This window comes from Rana temporaria, chromosome 6 (genome assembly GCF_905171775.1).
Source record: "Rana temporaria chromosome 6, aRanTem1.1, whole genome shotgun sequence".
In the NCBI taxonomy this organism is placed as follows: Eukaryota; Metazoa; Chordata; class Amphibia; order Anura; family Ranidae; genus Rana; species Rana temporaria.
The window spans coordinates 160,053,571-160,074,772 of NC_053494.1; the positions used below are offsets into that span (position 1 = coordinate 160,053,571).

Here is a 21,202-nt window from a genome sequence, read left to right on the forward strand (position 1 = left end):
ATTGTTAGGCACAAATTTAACCCCTTGGTCGCCCTAGATGTTAACCCCTTCCCAGTGTCATTACTACAGTGACAGTGTATAGTATTAGCACTGATTGCTGTATTAGTGTCACTGGTGATGTCAGTGGCAGTTGGTTCTCCCCCAGTGGCAGTTGGTTTCAGATTTTCCACTGTACTTTCACAGTCCCACTATAAGTCGTTGATCACCTCCATTACTAGTATAAAAAGAAATAAGAATTCCACTATATCCACCATAGTTTGTAGACGCTCAAACTTTCATACAAACCAATTTATATGCACCTTTCACACTGAAGCACCACTAAAACAGCGCTAGAGCGCCTGTCGTTTTTGCGGTGCTTTAGCTGCATTTTAGCGGCGCTCCTAGGGTGCTAGGGGGGCTTTTTTTTAAGGTCATGTCACAACATGACCTTAAAAAAATCAAAAAAACACCCATTTTGCTGTGTTTTTTTGAAGCGCTGTCCATTCATTTCAATGTGTAGGGGCGTTTTTTGAGCACTTTTTACGGCGCTCCAAACTCGCCCCAAAGATGCTATTTGCGGGACTTTTTCTAATGTCTCGCAAGCGCAACCGAGGCTATTTCTAGCGCTAAAACGCTTGAAAACTGCCTCAGTGTGAAAGGGGTCTTATTGGGATTTTTTATTTATTTTTTGTTACCAAAGACATGTAGCAGAGTATATTTTGGGCAAAATTTTGAATAAAGTTGATTGATTGATTGATTTTTTTTTTTTGGTTATGATTTATAGCAGAACAAAATGTGTGTGTGTGTGTGTGTGTTTGTTTTTTTTTTTTATATATATATAGCAAAACATAACAAACCCAGTGCTGATCAAATACCATCAAAAGAAAGCTCTATGTGTGTGAAAAAATAAAGCAGGACGTTCTTGAATCTGAGCACTACAAACTGAAAACACTATTTAATTCCTTTTTTATTATTCAAAGCAAACGTGCCCATCTATCCATGTCTCCATGCTTTATTTGGAATCCCCCTGGCATTTCTAGCTGTGGCTGTGATAAGGGCAGATGATTCATGTAGCATTGCTGGAATCCATCTTCCCTTAGCTCAGGCATGCAGGAAGAAAGGTGTGGTTAGCTGAGAGAGCCCCTCCTCCAGATGAAAGACAAAAATCCCCATGAAGATTCCTGGGGTGTATGACATCATTTTGGCCTAGGTCAGAAACCAGGAAGCAACTGAAAAAATGTAAAGACAAAGGCCCAGATTCACGTAGGAAGAAGGTTTGCATTCCAGGGTCCAAGACTATGGAACGCTTTAGCAACCAGCATTCGGTTGGAGGAAAACCACCTGACCTTCAGAAGACAGATTAAAACTCTGCTCTTTTTATGTCAAGAGACAGGAACCATCAAGCGCCCAGAAGCGATTCAGTTCGCATGTGCCGCGCTATATAAGTTTTTCATTCATTCATGTGCGGGCGTAGCGTATCTCAGATACACTACGCCGCCGTAACTTAATGAAGCAGGTCCCGTATTCTCAAAGTTACGGCGGCGTAGTGTAACTGTGCCGGCGTAAGCCAGCGTAATTCAAAGTAGGCTAGTGTGGGCGTGTTTTATGCTAATGAATCGTGACCCGACGTGATTGACGTTTTTAACGAACGGCGCATGCGCCGTCCATGAACGTATCTCAGTGCGCATGCTCAAAATTACGCCGCAAATAGTCAATGCTTTCGACGTGAACGTAACTTACGTCCAGCCCCATTCACGGACGACTTACGCAAACGACGTAAAATACGACGCTGTTCGTACGTTTCCGACGTCCATACCTAACATGACTTACCCCTGCTTTATGAGGGGTAACTTTACGCCGGCGTATGTCTTACGTAAACGACGTATCTTGCTACGCCGGGCGCACGTACGTTCGTGAATCGGCGTATCTAGCTAATTTACATATTCAACGCGAAATCTACAGAAGCTCCACCTAGCGTCCAGCGTAAATATGCAACTAAGATACGACGGTGTAAGAGACTTATGCCGCTCCTATCTTAGCCGAATTTATGCGTAACTGATTCTAAGAATCAGCCGCATAGATACGACGGCTCTCATTCGGACTTACAACGGCGTACATGGCGATACGCCGTCGTAAGTCCTTTGAGAATCTGGGCCAAATAGTTTACAATGAATTAAATATCATTTTACCTTCCTATGTATTTGTTGATGCTACTAGCAGCATAAGGATGAACAATGGTTAATGCTGATTGAGAGAGAGTTTAGTGCTTTAAAGTGTAGCCAAATGTATTTATGTATTATTATTATTATTATTATTATTATTATTATTATTATTATTATTATTATTTTTTTTTTTTTTTTTTTACAATTTTGAATAGAATAGGAAGGATTACAACCTCTTTCAGTCTCTGTATGGCTGTGTTCCCATTGCAAGGACTCGCCCTGCTTATTCTGGTAATCGATTGTCACCGAAACAGAAATTGATGGAAAATTGCCAATTTTGCGGTTGCCTTCAGATCGGAATATGTAGGTAACTTTTAAGTAGGGACAACTTTTCAAAGGAGGGATTCCCCTCACCCAATAGAGATTTGCTCTGACTTCCTGTTCTGTCTTTGGGGACAGAAATTGAAGAGAAATCTCCCAAACTGGACAGTCAGAATAAACTGATGGGAGTTTTAACTCTTTCCTACTCTATGGAAACTGCAATGTTATGGCTATAGGTACACACTGAATGCGTCTCTGAAATCATGCGACTTCACTTGAAATTACACGATTTGAAAGCTGCATGTCGGTGCGACTTGGCTGATATCTGTGCGACTTTATGCACAAAAGTATTGCAGAAACCACTTGTTCACATCAGTGCGTGTGTTGCACCGATTTGAACAGTTCCATTGCTGACAGGGTGCGACTTGTCATGTGATCCCACCTGACAATTTGCATGACAAGTCGCACCTGTGTGATCGGCGGCTAATATCAGGGTGTTATGTCTGAGAGAAGCTTAAAACCATTTTTTTTTCCTTAAAGGACAGGTGCACCTTCCAGGCCCTGATATGTCGGTACACGCCCTCCTCTTGGCTCTGCCGGTTTGTTCAACAATAAACTCCATAATCCTACTTCTAGCACGATAATGTCTTTTTGTTTTAATAGTGAACAGCCCTTGCAATAACATCTGAAAGCAGCGTGCAAAGAACTCATTATTTCATTATTGAGTTGTCATAACAAGTCTCTGTAGGTTTAATCATGTGACAGCTTCAGCTGCTTGGGAATAATTCTCCCGTCACACTGGTAAATTAAAGGGTACCGGTCATGAAGATCTTACTTTAAAGTGGTTCTAAAGGCAGAAGTTTTTTTTTTACCTTAATGCAGGGGCTTACCCAAAGCATCTGGCACCCAGGGTGGATCCTATATCTGGAACCCCCCAGGCGGGTGGGCAGCGCACCACACGTCAACATTGGGGCGGTATACTGGCAGGTTAGGTGATATAGTGTCAGGGTGGTATATAGTGTCAGGGTGGCATATAGTTTCGGGTAAGGGTGGTATATAGCGTCAGGGTGGTATATAGTGTCAGGGTGGCATATAGTGTCGGGTTAGGGTGGTATATAGCGTTGGGGTTGTATATAGTGTCAGGTTAGGGTGATGAAGATCTTACTTTAAAGTGGTTCAAAAGGCAGAAGTTTTTTTTTTACCTTAATGCAGGGGCTTACCCAAAGCATCTGGCACCCAGGGTGGATCCTATATCTGGAACCCCCCAGGCGGGTGGGCAGCGCACCACACGTCAACATTGGGGTGGTATACTGGCAGGTTAGGTGATAAAGTGTCAGGGTGGTATATAGTGTCAGGGTGGCATATAGTGTCGGGTAAGGGTGGTATATAACGTCGGGTTGATATATAGTGTCAGGGTGGCATATAGTGTTGGGTTAGGGTGGTATATAGCGTTGGGGTTGTATATAGTGTCAGGTTAGGGTGGTATATAGTGTCGGGTAAGGGTGGTATATAGCGTCGGGGTGGTATATAGTGTCAGGGTGGCATATAGTGTCGGGTTAGGGTGGTATATAGTGTTCGGGTTGTATATAGTGTCAGGTTAGGGTGGTATATAGTGTCGGTGGTATATAGTGTCGGGTTAGGGTGGTTTATAGTGTCGGGGTGGTATATAGTGTCAAGTTTGGGTGGTATATAGTGTTAGGTTAGGGTGGTATATAGTGTCAGGGTGGTATATAGTGTCGGGTTAGGTTGGTATGTAGTGTTGGGTTAGGGTGGTATATAGTGTCAGGGTGGTATATAGTGTTGGGTTAGGGTGGTATATAGTGTCAGGGTGATATATAGTGTCGGGTTTGGGTGGTATATAGTGTCAGGGTGGTATATAGTGTTGGGTTAGGGTGGTATATAGTGTCGGGGTGGTTTGTAGTGTCGGGTTAGGGTGATGTAGGGAGCCAGGTTAGGTGAACATCCCCGAGGGACAGCCTAACTTGGTGAGATGACAGGGGAGTTACAGACAGCTTCCCCGACACTGCTGGGCTCTCTGCTGATCAGATCAACTATTTACAAAGCTTCAATGACAGGGAAAGTGCAGGGGCCCCACATGCCCCTGGGAAGTGCCTGACACCCCCCAAAGTGTGTCCCCCGGGATGGACCACCCCCCCCTTGGTACGCCACAGCCTTAATGCATTCTATTCATAAAGGTAAATCCTCTGGTGCAGCTCCTTCTTCTACTTACCTGAGCCCCATCTCGATCCAGCGATGTGCATGAGAGCAGCAGCTCTCCTGGGTCTCTTTCCCCTAATTGGCTCACACAGCAGTGGGATGTGCCGCCCTTTAGTGATGTCCGGGCCACATTTGAAGCCCCCTTAAGCTCATAAGTTGACAACCTCAGATCTAAGCTTTATTGTGAATCACCATAATATTTATTAGTGGAGTGTATAAACAGAAATATAAATTTACTATTGGCTGGTTCTGCTTGGTGAAGATCGGTATTAAAAAGTAAATTTTGTTTGATCTGGGGAGATTTTAACTCGACATCCTACTACCCAAATTATTTCCAGGTTGGTGACAGAGAAAAGTTTTGCCTTTCAAGTAAAAAATGTAGTTTTCAGTATTGCCTCTTGTACATCTCTTCTAAGTTACCTTTTTCAGTATATTAGGAGTGTAGAGCAGCCAATCGGCAGTCATCTCCTAGATTGTAAGCTCTAATGATAAAGGCCCTCTGATTCCTCCTCCTGTATTGAATTGTATTGTAACAACTGTCTGCCCTCATGTTGTAAAGCGATGCGCAAACTGTTGGCTCTATATAAATCCTGTATAATAATAATAATCTCTCACTACACCGACGCCTATAAACAGAGGATGTCCATAGACTTGGGAGGAGTTTAGGTGTCTATGCATTACCTGTTCTAATGATTATTGGCCAGGTATACACATTTAGGACAAAGAATGGAAAATCGTTACCATCCCTTGGCGGAAGCCTTGGTGGTCCTAACAGGTCTTTCAGCTTATCTGATGAATGGTTCCCACAGTTTTTGGCGGGGTGACCATCATGTGATATCTTTGGGTATATCATGAGATCTGAACGCTGGCTGCTATGAGTTGATGCATCATGCACATTATCATTGCTCTTTTCATTGCTAACTTAGAGCTGTGTGTAATGAGAGAGGGAGATCTGTGCTTGTGGAATCCAGTATGGAATGCTCACTCTCCGGTTCCACTACAGCTCAGCCCACAATGTGTGTTCTTTTGCATTAGAACACTAAAGGGCATAGTAACACAATGGTTACACAGCTAGATTCTGTTCTACTGTTACAGGATATATTATATTCTATTGTGATATAAGAGTTGGTGAGACGTTCTTGTATGGAATCTCTGTCATTAAGGGCCCAGTCACACCAGCGGGTGTACTTTATGCTTCATTGTGTCAGGTGTGGGGCACTGTTTTTGTAAATTTTTGTTTTAATCTTTACTGAAATGTCACAAAATGACATTTCCAATGCCATGCTGTGTAAAAATGCAACCTGTCCTACTGTTTTTCAGTGCATTGGTATAAACCAAAATATTAAAGTGGTTGTAAACCCTTACAGACCACTTAGACCTACAGGTAGATTAGGGCTTACCTGTAGGTGCTGGAAATACCTCCTTAACCTACACTGTTAAGGAGATATTTGCAAGAAAGACAGTACCAATGTCTACGGCTCATGTGCGTCCTAGACAATGGAGTGCCGTTTCTCAATGGGATCGTGCCATCCTTGCAGGTCCCGCGAGCATAAGGCCTCGTACAGACGGACGGACTGTCCGCTGAAAACGGTCCGCCAGACCGTTTTCAGTGGACATGTCCGCCCGGAGATTTCTGTCTGATGGTTATACACACACCATCATCCAGAAATCCGCGCGTACACGATGACGTGGCGACGTGCGCGGCCCTGGAAGTTCAATGCTTCCACGCATGCGTCGATTCACTTCGACGCATGCGAGGGATGGCGACCGATCAGACATGTACGGTGAGTCTGTACAGACGACCGAACATGTCCGACGGACAGGCTTCCAGCGGACATGTTTCTTAGCATGCTAAGAAACATTTGTCCGCCAGAAAACGGTCGGCTGGACAAATGTCCGCTGGAAACCTGTCCGGTCGGCCGTACACACAACTGAACATGTCTGCTGAAACTGGTCCGCGGACCAGTTTCAGCAGACATGTTCGGTCGTGTGTACAGGGCCTAAGCGGGAGTGACGTCATCCCTGCTATGGCCAGTCACAGCGCCGGAGCCACAATACAAGGAAGTGAGATGGCGGCGGTGGAGGAGAGGAACGAGGGCCGCTGCGGGGGCTTCGATCTCAGGTAATGTCCTGTATACACGATCGGTCAATCCGATGCGAACGGTCTGATGGATTTTTCCATCAGTTAAACGATGAAGCTGACTGATGGTCAGTCGTGCCTACACACCATCAGTTAAAAAAACGATCGTGTCAGAACGCGGTGAAGTAAAAAACGACGTGCTGAAAAAAACGAAGTTCAATGCTTCCAAGCATGCGTCGACTTGATTCTGAGCATGCGTAGATTTTTAACCGATGGACGTGCCTACAAACGATCGTGTTTTTTTTTTCTATCGGTTAGGTATCCATTTGTTAATTTTAAAACAAGTTTCAAATGTTTTAACCGATGGATAAATAACCTATGGGGCCCACACACGATTGGTTTGGTCTGATGAAAACGGTCCATCAGACCATTCTCATCGGATTGACCGATCTGGAAACGTGTATTACATTTTCTGTACATATCTGTCAACACAAATTCCAATGAAACAGTTAACTGGAATTGTGCTGATAAGATTAGGAATTTTTGTGTTGCTTGTTATGTGAGCAGATTAATAAAAGGCAAAGCCTTGCATCACTCCAGAAATATACTGATCTGTATCTTTCCTTGTGAGCCAGACGCAGCCTATTGTGCGCGTGTAGAATATTATTGTGACAGGAAATGAAATGAGCACAGTTCCTCTGATAGTTCCCTATTGTTACTAGTTCTCTTGTGACACGGCATATGACTACAAAAGACAGTGGAAAGGCCTTTCTCCTATACCCTGAGGGTTAGATGCTGCCGAACCGGAATAAAGGCGTGAAAACCACATTTGTGTGTGTGTGTATGTATATCTATCTATCTATATATATATATATAATGTACAGTATCTCACAAAAGTGAGTCCCCCCTCACATTTTTAAAAATATTTTATTATCTTTTTATGTGACAACACTGAAGAAATTACACTTTGCTACAATGTAAAGTAGTGAGTGTATATCTTAAGGGTCTTGGCAATCTTCTTATAGACTAATCCATCTTTATGTAGAGCAACAATGCTTATTTTTTTCAGATCCTCCGAGAGTTCTTTGCCATGAGGTGCCATGTTGAACTTCCAGTGACCAGTATGAGAGAGTGAGAGCGATAACACTGAATTTAACACACCTGCTCCCCATTCACACCTGCTCCCCATTCACACCTGGGACCTTGTAACACTAACGAGTCACATGACACCGGGGAGGGAAAATGGCTAATTGGGCCCAATTTGGAAATGTTCACTTAGGGGTGTACTTACTTTTTTTGCCAGCAGTTTAGACATTAATGGCTGTGTGTTGATTTATTTTGAGGGGACAGTAAATTTACACTGTTATTAAGCTGTACACTCACTACTTTACATTGTAGCAAAGTGTCATTTCTTCAGTGTTGTCACATGAAAAAAATATAATAAAATATTTACAAAAATGTGAGGGGTGTACTCACTTTTGTGAGATACTGTGTGTGTAAAAAAAATATATATATATATTTATGGTCGTGGCCCTCTGACCGAGAGAGATGTGGATCACATAAACACGCTACAAGACTTACAACATAAATAGACCTGAAGTGTGCCTTGGTGGTCTGGTCGGTATGCCAAGAAAAGGGGGCATACCCAAGGTAAGTAATGGGTAGTTAATTGAAGAAGGATATGCTGAGAAGTGCCCTGAAAAAGGGAAGGGCGGGAGGGTATCGAATGCGATTGAATGCGCAGACTCACGAACATGAGGTGAGCTGGGACGAGTCGGCCAAGTGACGTGTTGTATCGCGCACTGAACCGACAAAGAGCATGGGTGAGTGGGCTGCTTAAATACCCTCCGGGCTCCTTCCATAAACTCAGACCACCATATTGGCCTTCCAGTACCCACCTGCAACTGTACTGGGAGCGTGCATGATCTCGGCTCATACATTTCTTTTTACATTTTGGAGGCATATATGCAGCCTCTTGGCATTAAAACCCATCTGCCGAGAGGCTATGTATATGCATACAGCTGACGGGAAGGGGTTAAGGCCTCTTTCAGAGGGGCGGCTGCGGCTGTTAAAAGCATGTTTGTTATATTGAAATTCCAAGACTTCACCCGCAGTTATGTACAGATAGCTGCGATAAATCCGTCCTCGATGCAGTAAACATTTTTCAAACCGCACAAAACCCAATGTAACTAAACCGTTACTAAACGCAGTGTGTGAATGGTGCCATAGGAAAGCATTGTCTGAGTTTAGGTGCGGTAGATAACTTCATTTATCCGCAGCTAAAAGCTGAATTCTATCCGCCCGTGTGAAAGGGGCCTAATACGTTCTTATTTTAGATCCTTGCATCATGCAAAGTATCAGAATGTGTATATACGTGTATCTTATGTTTTCTTTTTTTTCACAAATGGCAATTTATAATGAGGCTATAATGAGGCTAATGCGCCGCCACCTTGAGCCATGGCCCCATTGACTTTAAAGCGGAGTTCCACCCAAAAGTGGAACTTTCGCTGATCTGACCCCCCCCGGCGCCACCTTTTCCACTTTTAGGAGTGAGGGGAAAATGGGTACCTATTTTTCACAGGTCCCCTTCTCCCACTTCCGGGAAATGGAACTGTCCCTCGGAAGTTCGGCTCCCCTCTTCCTTTCCCCTCCACCGGGCCGATTTAGAAAGCACTTTGCGCATGCGCAGTGGGGAACCGGCTGTGAAGCCGAAAGGCTTCACTGCTGGTTTCCCTTATGACGAATTGCGGCGTGAGCACCCGACAGCCAATCCGAAAATTGGCTGGGGTGCCAACATCGCATGCCAGGGGGTTAGTATAACTGCGGCCCTGCCACCTGTCTTTACCAACCCCTGGCTGCCTGTGTGAAAGAGGCCTTCACTGTAATCAGATTGTCTTCTGGATAAATTCTTTAGCCAATTGCCACCTCTAGCTAAAGAAGGTAATATGTTTACAGTATAGCGATTCAGGCAGGTGATTAGTATACTTTCCAATGTTTCAAAACTGGTATGACATGGCCATTGTTGGTAAGCCCATCCCCCTTTCTGGTGTTGGATGGTGGTGACCGTGTTGAATAACTGTTTTTAGTGGCAGATGTTTTATTGAGTTGTAGCAGAATCGTGGTGTTTCAGCTGCTTTCTTTATCATAAATGCAGCGGGCCCACCTCCGCCAAGTCGTCTTGATGATGTGCTGATACTCGGACCGTCTCAGTTTACCCTTGTACACCTACCTACCCCTATGAATATTACTCAGTGGGCCATAATGGTGTCCAAATGAGAAGTTGGTTTTGTGAGCCTAGCAACCATTTGAAATCTTTAATGTTCCTAGTGAAGTATTGGCAATTAAAAAAACAGGGGGTTATACATTTTACTGACATTATGTTATATTTTTCTTCTTAGGATATGGATCTCATCGACATCCTATGGAAACAAGACATTGACCTCGGTGTTGGTCGAGAGGTTTTTGACTACCACCAAAGACAGAAAGGATATGAGCTGGAAAAACAGAAGAAGATTGAAAAAGAGCACCAGGAACAGCTTCTGAAGGAGCAAGAAAAAGCCTTTTTTGCCAATCTGCAATTAGATGAGGAGACCGGGGAATTCATCCCCACTCAGCAGCCGGCACCTAACGAGGCTGCAGTGGTCACAAGCTCCTTGCAGGTAATTAGTCCACATCTCGTTAAAGCAGTGCGGCATGGACTACTTGTTGGGATCAGCCAGCTAATGTTTACATTTCTTTTTGTATCTAGAATAAGTCAGATCTGGGCCAAGGACTGTCCTTTGATGAATGCTTGAAAATGTTAGCTGATACATTCCAGATGGAGGTAACTATTTAGGCTTTAAAGGCTACAGATAACATTCTAAGTGGCATCTTGTACCTAATTGTATAGTGAAGGGCAACTAGCAATGACCAATGAAGTATAAGTTACAGCACGTGCAGACAAGATATATATGTATAAAAAAAAATGTAACCTGCCTGATGTGTGGAAGGCATCTTCTTCTGATGCCTTGGCTTAACTTCCGTGCAGTAGCCTCTATAAAGACCCTATGCAAATACAGGTCATACCCTATAATCAGTATAGGGACTGTGCTAACAACAACCTTGCCACCATGAGACAATGCTTAGGCCTGATGGGTTGACTGCTTAGGCACTAAGGGGTTGATTTACTAAAACTGCAAAGTGCGAAATTGAGTGCAGCTCTGCACGGAAACCAATCAGCTTCCAGGTTTTTTTTTTTATACATGGGCCAGTATGTATTCTGCTACATGTGTTTGGTAAAAAAAAATATTTATGGAATGTTTATGTTATACTAGTAATGGCAGCAATCAGTGACTTATAGTGGGACTGCCATATTGCGGCGGACAATATGACACTTTGCCGGAACCAGTGACACTAATACAGTGACCAGTGCTGACCTAAGCAGTCAACCCACACTGGCTGGGACGGGGTTAAAAAGCTAGGGCAATCAAAGGATTAAAAGAAAAAATGAAAAAGGGTTAACTGTGCTTTAGGTGCTGCTTTTACTAGGGGAAGAGATGGATTCTAGTCCCTGCTTTGCAGAAATACAGAAGCCATCTGCCTTGTTCTGTGTTGTTTACCAACAATCATCGGGTGCCAGAGGGCATCGAGTGCCTGGCACCCGCAGATCGGCTTCTGTTTTCCACATGCATTTGTGTTGATTAATGCAGATCTCAACAGACAAGGTTTGAACAAGCACTTAGAGATAATTAAAGCAGTAGTAAACTGCAAAAAAGAAAAAACAAAAATATAATCCTCCTCCTTGGGCCCCCCACCAGCGCTCCTGGCTCCTCCTTCTCTAAATGTCTCCATAGCAAGCTGCTTGCTATAGGGGCATATGTGCATGCTCCCTCCTGAGCCCCCCTCTGTGTGTTTACAAGAGCCAATGGCTCCTGCTGCTCTCTCTCAGCCAAGGAGGAGGCAGATCATGATTGGGTTCGAGTAAGTATTGGGGGGGCTGTAATACTGAAGGTTGTTTACCTGCATGCAAACAATGCCTTCAACCTTTAGAACCACTTTAAGGATTGGTGTGCTGCATCATATTAAATCTTTATTTTTTAGGTTTACTACCGCTTAAGTAAGAAAGGGTCTCATATTTTATACTTGGGTTTTGTGGATTTAATTACACCTTCAATAGAACTGTATAATTTCGCTGGACTGGATCTCTCTTCAGCCATCACAAGCCATAGGCGCTGCTGGCTGTCAGTAACACATTCTGGTGTATAATGAAATGTTCTAAACGATTGTCCAGCCTGCCAGTGTCATATGGTCTCCATTGTTGCAATTCCTGCACAGTTTGTGCATGATTCTTGGTGGAATATTGTACTTTGTAATTACAGTTTGCCCACTTTGTGTCCTTGCACCTTGAGCCAAACTGCAAGAAGAGGGTAGTGGCAGTTTTCCCAGTGCCTCTAGTTATCCCTTCTAGGTGTACAGACCCGGAGTAGACAAACTCCTTCTCCGTCTGCAATGCAATGCAATCTTTATTCCTTTTTTAATTTCATCTTGTATTAAACATTTTAGATACTGTATATAAAGATTCTATATACAATACAATGACATATAAAAAAATACTATATATAAAAGAAACCCCACTATTTATGTTCTCAGGCACCTACAATGACCTTCCAAACAGTAATTGCGCCCAGTCCTCACATGGAGGTCAGTCAGAACTTCCTCCTTCCGCAACAGCTTCCTGCACCAGAAACTCTGCAGAACACAACCACTAATGCAGGAGGCATGCATGGAATGGATCACTCCTGGGAGGAGCTGCTGTCTATTCCTGAGTTACAGGTAGGCTGTTGCTGTGACGTCTTCCTATATAAGCCAATCGCATACAAATTCTGATTATCACAATGTGATTTTTAAAAGCCAACCATAAAATTAGGTGAGCTAAAAGGGTCTTATAGAGTACAGGTGCGGAGCTTGGCACAAAAACCGCATTTGTCTGCCGAGGCACTTTTTCATTTTTGCACACGTTAAAATCTTTTTTTGGGCTAGAAATTACTTAAAACCCCACACCTCCAGAGCCTTCTAAAAGTAATTGGGTAGCTCTAGAGCCGCCCGGATCCTTTTTATCTGAAAGTCTTTTGCCAGCTGTAAGTGCTCTTTCACACGGAGCGGACCGTTTCCGGGTCCGCTCCGTGTGACTCCGCTCCGCCGAACGGAAGAAAAATAGGGTTTCTTCCGTTCGGAAAAGCGGAACCCGACTGACGCGGACGCTAGCGGATGCTCCATCCGCTAACGGACGCGTCCCCATAGGGATTCATTACAAGTCCGTTAACGGACTTGTAATGAACGGACAGACGGAGCGGACGTCTGAAAGGGGCCTAAAAATCAATAGCAAGATTAAGGGTGTAGGAGCAGCCCTGAGCTTGCTTTAACCCCTTGTATACCACGCCATTGCACATACCTGCATCAGCCTCCAAAACCTTCCAATCACAGCCAGATCCTCGACCATTCTAACCGGAAAAGCATCAGTACTTCCTGATGAGTAATGAAGCTTGTCCTCCCTTTCCTACCTTCTGCATGTTATTGTCTAGTGAAGCTTCGGCAACATAGTAATGAGTTAATACTATGTATTACTATTTGCTGGTGGTGGGGCTAAGGACAAGCATTGATAGTCCTCAGAAGTGATGTTTTTTTTTCCCCGTCTATGCCTGCTTGCCATGCGTCCATACAAATACTGACCGTGTTGGCATGTTGAGCCTTTACCTTAAAGTAAGACAACTTGATCTTAAAAAGATTTGGACATAAACAATGTATTCTGCCTAATATGAATATTTACCAAGGTGAAATATAGAGGGGATAATAAAATAAATATATACACACACAGTAATTTTTTCTTTATATATATATATATATATATATATACCGTATTTGCCGGTGTATAAGGCGACCCCCTAATTTTGCAGTTTTTTAAGATTTTTTGCCTGTACTCACCGTATAAGGTTTCCCCCCCCTTCCGAGGCTTCATATTTCTTCCTTCTAGAGCCATGTTCTTCTTCATTCTTGCTGGAGCCATATTCTTCTTCCTCCTTGCTGGAGCCAATCACGGCAAGCAATATATTCTATTAATGAATACAAAGCCTGCTTGGATTGGCAGAGGCTGTAACATCATCAGCCCACGCCTCTCTGACTCTCAAAGCCAATCTGAGCAGGCTACTGTATGTAGCCTGCTCGGATTGGCAGAGGTTGTTACTCCAATCCGAGCAGGCTCTGTATTCATTTGAATTCATCGCTCACCGGGATTGGCTAAGCGGTATCTACTGTATGTAGCCAAAGCTACATACAGTATTACCGCACATCCAGCAGGCATCCGAGCAGCTGACCCGGCGTATAAGACGACCCCTGCTTTTTGGCCATTTTTTTTTAAGTGTAAAAGGTAGTCTTATACGCCAGCAAATACAGTGTGTATATATATATATATATATATATATATATATATATATATATATTTATATGTGTGTAAAAAATTATTAAAGTGTTACTAAACCCTGGACCCTGAATTCACTATATCAGGTATCCCACAGTACACAGAACATGGAAATGCATTTTTTTTTTACTAAATATAAACAGCCGAATACCTTTTCTCATCAGCAGTTAGAGCAGTCTTGTGACTTCTATCCGTGTTTGGCTGAGCACTGGTTAAAGCTTGTAGGAGTTTTCATTCTCCCCTGATTGTCCCATGAGGCTGAAGGACCCCTGACCCTCTGTCTGGACAGTGCTAATTGGCCCTGTGCTGATCACATGCACCCTCCCAAAAAAAAAAACTCTCTAGTAATACACACCAAACTGAGCATGTGCAGCTTTCCGCCAAGCTATGTTCTACCAGGAGATGGATTGGGGACAGTGGAAGAAGGGGGGATTTAGAAGACAGGATCAAACACCCGTTTTACACAATGTGGAGGATTAACCCCCTGAGTTCCACAGTGAGTATGACAAGCATGCTTTACTACATGTACAGACTGATTTTATTGTTGTGGGTTTAGTAAAACCTTTAATGTTTTATTAAAATATTATTACAAATATTTTAATGGACTAAATGGTCTTTTCTGTCTGCTCGTAGTTTCGTCATTATTTGTGCACTTTGCTAAATGGGCACAAGCCAATTTTTTATGCAAACATTTTATATGTATCTGCATCCATAACAATGAAATACTGCAGATAAAATACCCTCTGTACTTCTGAGAGCACTCCTGATGATCTCTGTGGCCAGCATTCTAATGATACACAAGCCTACAAACAAATACAAACTGACTTTTGTTCTCCTAAACCACGACCCACCTTTGCTTCTCATAATATTGATAGGCAGCATCTTTTACCGGACCTGTATGTTGGGAGATTACTCTTAAAGTGTTACTAAACCCACTTGTTATACTCTGTGGAACCTAAGGGGTTAATCCTCTGCATTGTGTAAAAAGGCTGTTTCATCCTGTATGCACAGATCCTCCACCTCATGCACTGCCCCCCTGGACAAGTCTGGATAAGAAACAGTGAGTGGAGTAAGGCTGTACATGCTCAGTTTGGTCTCTATTTCTGGAGAGAACATTTCCTATTTGATCCAAGCTAGTCAAGTCACATGGTATTGACATCACACACTTGGGGATTTATATAGATCCTAAATGACAGCCCAGTCCTTCCCTCCCTCCTTCTGCATGCCCAGTAATTAAGAGCCCTTTCCCACTAACAGCTTGGCCGCGTTAGCGGTAAAGCACCGCTAGTTTTAGCTGCGCTTTTTGGCCGCTAGCAGGGCACTTTTAACCCCCACTAGCGGCCAAAAAAAGGGTTAATAGTGTCTGTGTAGAACCGCTGCCGAAGCGCTTTACAGATGAAACGCTTTTCATGGTTTACAGGTGCTATTTTTAGCCCTTTTAGTGCCTGAAAAACGCCTCAGTGTGAAATGGGTCTTAAAAAGAACACGGTGGGTGGGATGTCACATCGTGATTAATGGATGACTCGCCTCCCATAAAAGCATAAGGGCACAGGCTATAGTGGATTTCAAGAGGCAGTGATTCCCATAAATTAGATAACACTGACGTACATGATACGGCACTGTTCCATATTGCACATACAGCAATCAGTTATGATGCCCATCCCACCTGGCACCCCACTGCCACCTTGCTAACACCTTACCCCCCCCCCCTTTAACCCACTGCCACCTTGCTAACACCCTACCCCCCTGTCATCCTCCCCCCATAACCCACTACCAGCTACCAAACACCTGCATTGACAAAGCAGCTTATTCCAATGTTGAGAGGACAAGATTCTCTTCCCCAAAAATGTTTGGTGGTGGATAATGTGGTCTGTGGATGGGGGTTTATTGAAATATGGAACACTATGTTAACAATAATGCGTTGCTAAACCCCCAACAGTAAAATCGGTCTGTATATGCAGTAAAGCATGCTTGGTATACTCTGTGGAACCTAGGGGGTTAATCCTCTGCATTGTGTAAAAAGGCTGCTTGATCCTGTCTTCTCTGATCCTCCCCTTCTTCCACAGACTCCAAAAATAACCTGATATTTACAGAATCTATGGCGTCAGACTGCACATGCTCAGTTTGGTGTGTATTGCTAGAGAGGTTTTTTTTTCTTGGGAGAGTGTGATCAGCACAGGGCCAATCAGCATTGTCCAGACAGGACAAGCGTGGGAGAAATGAAAACTCCTCCTACAAGCTATCAGCACACACTGATACAAGTCGCAAGACTGCTCAAACTGCTATATACAGCTGATGAAAAAAGGTATTTATCAGTTTATATTTACTAAAACTATTGTATTTCCATGTTCTGTGGGAGACCTGACATAGTGCAGGCAGGTTCTGGGTTTAGTAACACTTTCAGCTGGTTTACAATCACTTTCTGAGTGGACAAATGGATACTGAAGTCTTGCACCTGTCAGTCTATCCCAGGAACCAGCAACACTTTACTAATCCAAGTTTCTAACTTTTTAGGTGTATTCGCTCTTGGTATTTGGACATCCTCCCAAAACACACCTTCCATGCCCCCTGGGGCACGCTTTGTGACCACTATGTCCTTTGGACACAGCTGATCACAGATCGAGGTAAAGGGCCAATCACAGCAGCCCTTTACCATGTGATCAGCTGTGTCCAATCACAGCTGATCACATGTAAACAAACTTTGTCAGTTATCGGAATTCTTTTCCTCCACGTGCTGTCATTGTGAGTTAAGGAGAGACTATCTAGCAAGGTTGACAGGGCACATTTACACTGATCACCAGTACCCTGATTATCAGTGCAGCCTCACCAGCGGACATCTGTGAAGAAGAAAAATTGCTTATTTGCAAAATTTTATAACAAACTAAAAACGTAAAAAAAAATTTCTTCCACATTTTTGGTCTCTTTGATTAAATGCCACCAAAAGAAAGCTCCTATTTGTGTGAAGAAAATTACGAAGGATTGATTTGGGTACAGTTTTGCATGACCACGCAATTGTCATTCAAAGGCTCCTTTCACACTGTAGCCGCGCCGCGTTGGAGGTAAAGCCATAGTTTTAGCAGCACGTTTTGGTCCCTGCTAGCAGCCGAAGAAAGGTCCTGCTAGCAGCCGAAGAAAGGGTTAAAGCCGCACGTGTTACGGCGCTTCCAAATCTCTTTTTAGGCGTTTCGGAAGCGCTGCCCATGCATTCCAATGGGCAGAGGCGATTTAAGAGCGCTCTATACAGTGCTCCCAAACCGCCCCAAAAGATTATGCTTGCAGGACTTTTTGTAACGTTCCGCAAGCACACCTCCCCAGTGTTAAAGGACTCTGGCTTTCACACTGGGGTGGCATGGGAAGCTGTTTTCAGGCACTTTACAGGTGCTATTTTTAGCGCTAAAACGCCAGAAAAATTGCTTCACGGTAAATGTACCCAAAGTGTGGAAGCGATGAAAATTAAAAATTTTCATGGGCAGGAAAGGGGTGAAAGTGCCCAGTATTGGGTTGGTTAATAGGACACACTTGCACAATCAATTCGATCTGTATCCAATCGGGCAGGCCCTTGCACTACATGGTAGAGAAACTAAGAATAATTTCTTGATTTTTTCAAAATTTTCTTTTAGTTTAATTAGCAAAAAAAAACAAACAAACAGCTCTATATGTCTCAAATGTTAAAAATGTCATAGAGGTACAGTATTGCACGACTGTAGAGTTATGCCGCGTACACACCATCACTTTATGTGATGAAAAAAAACGACACTTTCTGTGAAGTAAAAAATGACGTTTTTGAAACTTCAATTTTCAAAGACGAAGTTGCCTACACACCATCGTTTTTCTCACAATGATCTTGCAAAGTGAGGTTACGTTCCACCACGTTTTACCATTGAAGCTTGCTTCATAAGTAGCTTCTGGGCATGCGTGGATGAAAAAACGTCTTAGAAAACGACGTTTTTTGCTACACACGGTCAATTTCTGTGAAGTAAAAAGTGCACTTTTGAAAAACGACACATAAAATTGAAGCATGCTTCAATTTTTTTTGGTCGCTTTTTAGAAGACATAAAACAAAGTTTTCCCCCACACACAGTCAATTAAAGTGACGTTTTTAAAAACGTCATTTTTTTTCATCACATAAAGTGATGGTGTGTACGCGGCATTAGTCATTCAAAGTGCGACGTGCTAAAAGCTAAAAATTGGCCTTGGCATGAAGGGGTAAAAGTGCAGAGTATCGAAGTGGTTTAAGGTGGTAGAATTGCAGTTTTCCACAATTTTAACTTGCTTTGTATCTTCTTTCCATACAGTGTTTCGGCAATCAGATTGATGGCTTTGCGGACCTGAGTATGTATTCAAATCAAGAACCCCTTGCAGAGACTGTACCCAGTTACATGTTTCACAGTCCAGTACCACCTTTGGAAAAGCCAGTTGAAAATGCCACACCGGTTTTCTCGAATGACTTTGCAGGTTCCTTTGTACCTAATGTGCCCACAGTAAACACAAACCAAACATTTAACATGGAATCTTTTTGTGATGACATATTTACCCTTATTGACCCCAAAATGACCAATGTGCCTTTAACAGACAATTCAGGCCAGTCTCTCACTGAACTTTTAAATGAACCTGTTGATATAAAGGACCTTTCTTTGTGCAAAGCATTTAATGGGAACAATCCATCAGAATTCAATGATTCCGATTCAGGAGTTTCAGTTGGCACAAGTCCATGTGCTACATCACCTGGGCAGTCTATGGACTCCTCTGTCTATGGAGATGCTCCTTATGGATACAGTGACTCTGAAATGGACGATATGGATAGCACACATGAAAGCGTACAAACCAAAAATCCCACTGAAGAGTTCCCAGTGTCAATCACAGAAGATGCATTTTTTTCACTCTCGCCTTTTGTACCACTTGATGCATCCTTTGATACCGAATCTCTCAATTCTCCAGCAGCAGAGTTGCCTGTTAGGCCTGGTCACAGTAGGTCCCCATTCACAAAGGACAAATCTTTAAGTCGCCAGGAGGCTCGTTTCACTAGAGACGAGCAAAGAGCGAAAGCTCTTAATGTACCATTCTCGGTCAGTACAATTGTTAACCTTCCTGTGGATGATTTCAATGTTTTGATGTCCAAACACCAGTTTAATGACGCCCAACTTGCTCTCATCCGAGATATACGCAGGCGTGGAAAAAATAAGGTTGCAGCCCAAAATTGCCGCAAGAGGAAAATGGAGAATATTGTGGAGTTGGAGAGTGATCTAGATCAGCTGAAGAACGAGAAAGAAAAACTACTTGCTGAGAAGGGAGAATATAACAACAGCCTTCGTCTTATGAAGAAGCAACTTGGTACCTTGTATATGGAGGTCTTCAACAAGCTGCAGGACGAGGATGGAAAACCGTACTCCCCTCACGAATATTCCCTTCAACAAACAAAAGATGGGAATGTCTTCCTTGTTCCGAAAGCCAAAAAAATCGAAATTAAGAAAGAGATCTAAAATACTTTTTTTTTTTTTTTTTGTCTTCTTAAAATTCTATGCTTCTATAGTGTGGGTATATGAGTTGTGCTTAAAGAGTCGCTTTATTAGAACTAGCATTTTTGTACTGTAGCACTTAACGCCCATGAAAAAAACAATATCAAAATATATTTTTAAACTAAAGTACCTAGTTAAGCCAGTCCACATGCTACTAAAAATCACCATATTTTAGAGGCCTCAGGATTTAAGAATGAACATTTAAGTGATGTCAGGGTTATTGACCAGGCAATAATTGTGTAAGATTGGCATGTGAGCCAAACCATGGCGGTTCAGTTTTCACTAGAAGTTAGTGATTTTACTGAGATTATGGCAGGTGAAATGTCATTTTGCTCACAGGCTACATAGCCATGATAAATGGCTCCATGGGTTCATAAAATGGGTACCCATGGTCAGAATTGGAGTTGCTATTTTAAACTCTATTCTCAAGTTTCTGTAAGGAATTAAAAAAAACAAAAAAAAAAAAACCTTTCCAATAAATTTGCCTGGTTCAGATTATTACAAAAATGGGCATTTTGAGAGAATTAACATTACTTTTTAAATGTTTCTGATTTTGTGTGTTCTTCACTCTGTGTCTTTACTCCTGTAATCTGAAATACCTGATTTTAGAAGATTTCACACCGAAAGGCTTCCTTTAGTATAGCATATAATGGGTTGCATAGATGGAAGGTCATCAGAATTCCCGGAGAAGTCACACCTATGAGTGTGTATTCTTTTTGTAAGATGGTTCTGTTGCCATAGCAATTTAACATCAAAAGAAAAACCAGCTGGACAACTTACTGGAGAGGGACTGGACTCCCTCTAGCTATGGAGAAACATCAACCTTTAAAAAGATTCAGTGCACTGAAAGCAAAGCTTTCCTTAATGGATGCACCCAGTTTTCCTTAATTTTTTAACTGTAAATAGTGCAATACATCATATTTATATAAATATATAAAATGTCCTATTTTATGTACCAAAAGAATTCAGTTTAGTACACTAATAAGCATTATCAGTTGCAGGCCACGTTTAATTGGGAACCTTCTTTTTATTGAAGTATCTTTTGTCTTCTGAGTTTAATTTGGAATTCTTTTTTTATATTATATATGTTTTCATTAGGCAAGTCTGAGGGCCAATAATAAAACATATAACATCAAATGTTTTTTTTTTTTGTCTAGTTTTGTTTCTCTTGGTACCATAGTTTCATTTTATGCGAGTATAGTGCAAAACACAAAAATATTACCTGTGGTCCTCTCTGAGGCCCCGTACACACCATAGAATCCATCCGCAGATAAATCCCAGCAAATAGGTTCCAGCGGATAGATCCTATGGTGTGTACACGCCAGCGGATCTGTTTCCGCGGATATATCTCCCCTGGGATGGATTCCAGCAGATCGAATATTCGCTGACATGCAGAACATATCCATCTGCTGGAGTCCATCCCAACGGATGGATCCGCTGGTCTGTATAGACTCACCGGATCCATCCGTCCGAA

General features: G+C 42.7%; 1 protein-coding gene across 1 annotated transcript in view; it reads left to right on the plus strand.

The window, feature by feature from the left end:
- The window catches only part of NFE2L2 (nuclear factor, erythroid 2 like 2), a 53,809-nt gene extending 32,940 nt beyond the window's left edge, over positions 1–20,869 (plus strand). Inside the window, exons 2-5 of the mRNA XM_040357673.1 lie at positions 10,158–10,418; positions 10,508–10,582; positions 12,388–12,570; positions 18,508–20,869. Of these exons, the coding sequence (XP_040213607.1) occupies positions 10,158–10,418; positions 10,508–10,582; positions 12,388–12,570; positions 18,508–19,692 (1,704 nt within the window). The 3' untranslated portion in view covers positions 19,693–20,869. The remainder of the gene's footprint in view (positions 1–10,157; positions 10,419–10,507; positions 10,583–12,387; positions 12,571–18,507) is intronic.
- The last annotated feature ends 333 nt before the right edge of the window (positions 20,870–21,202 follow it).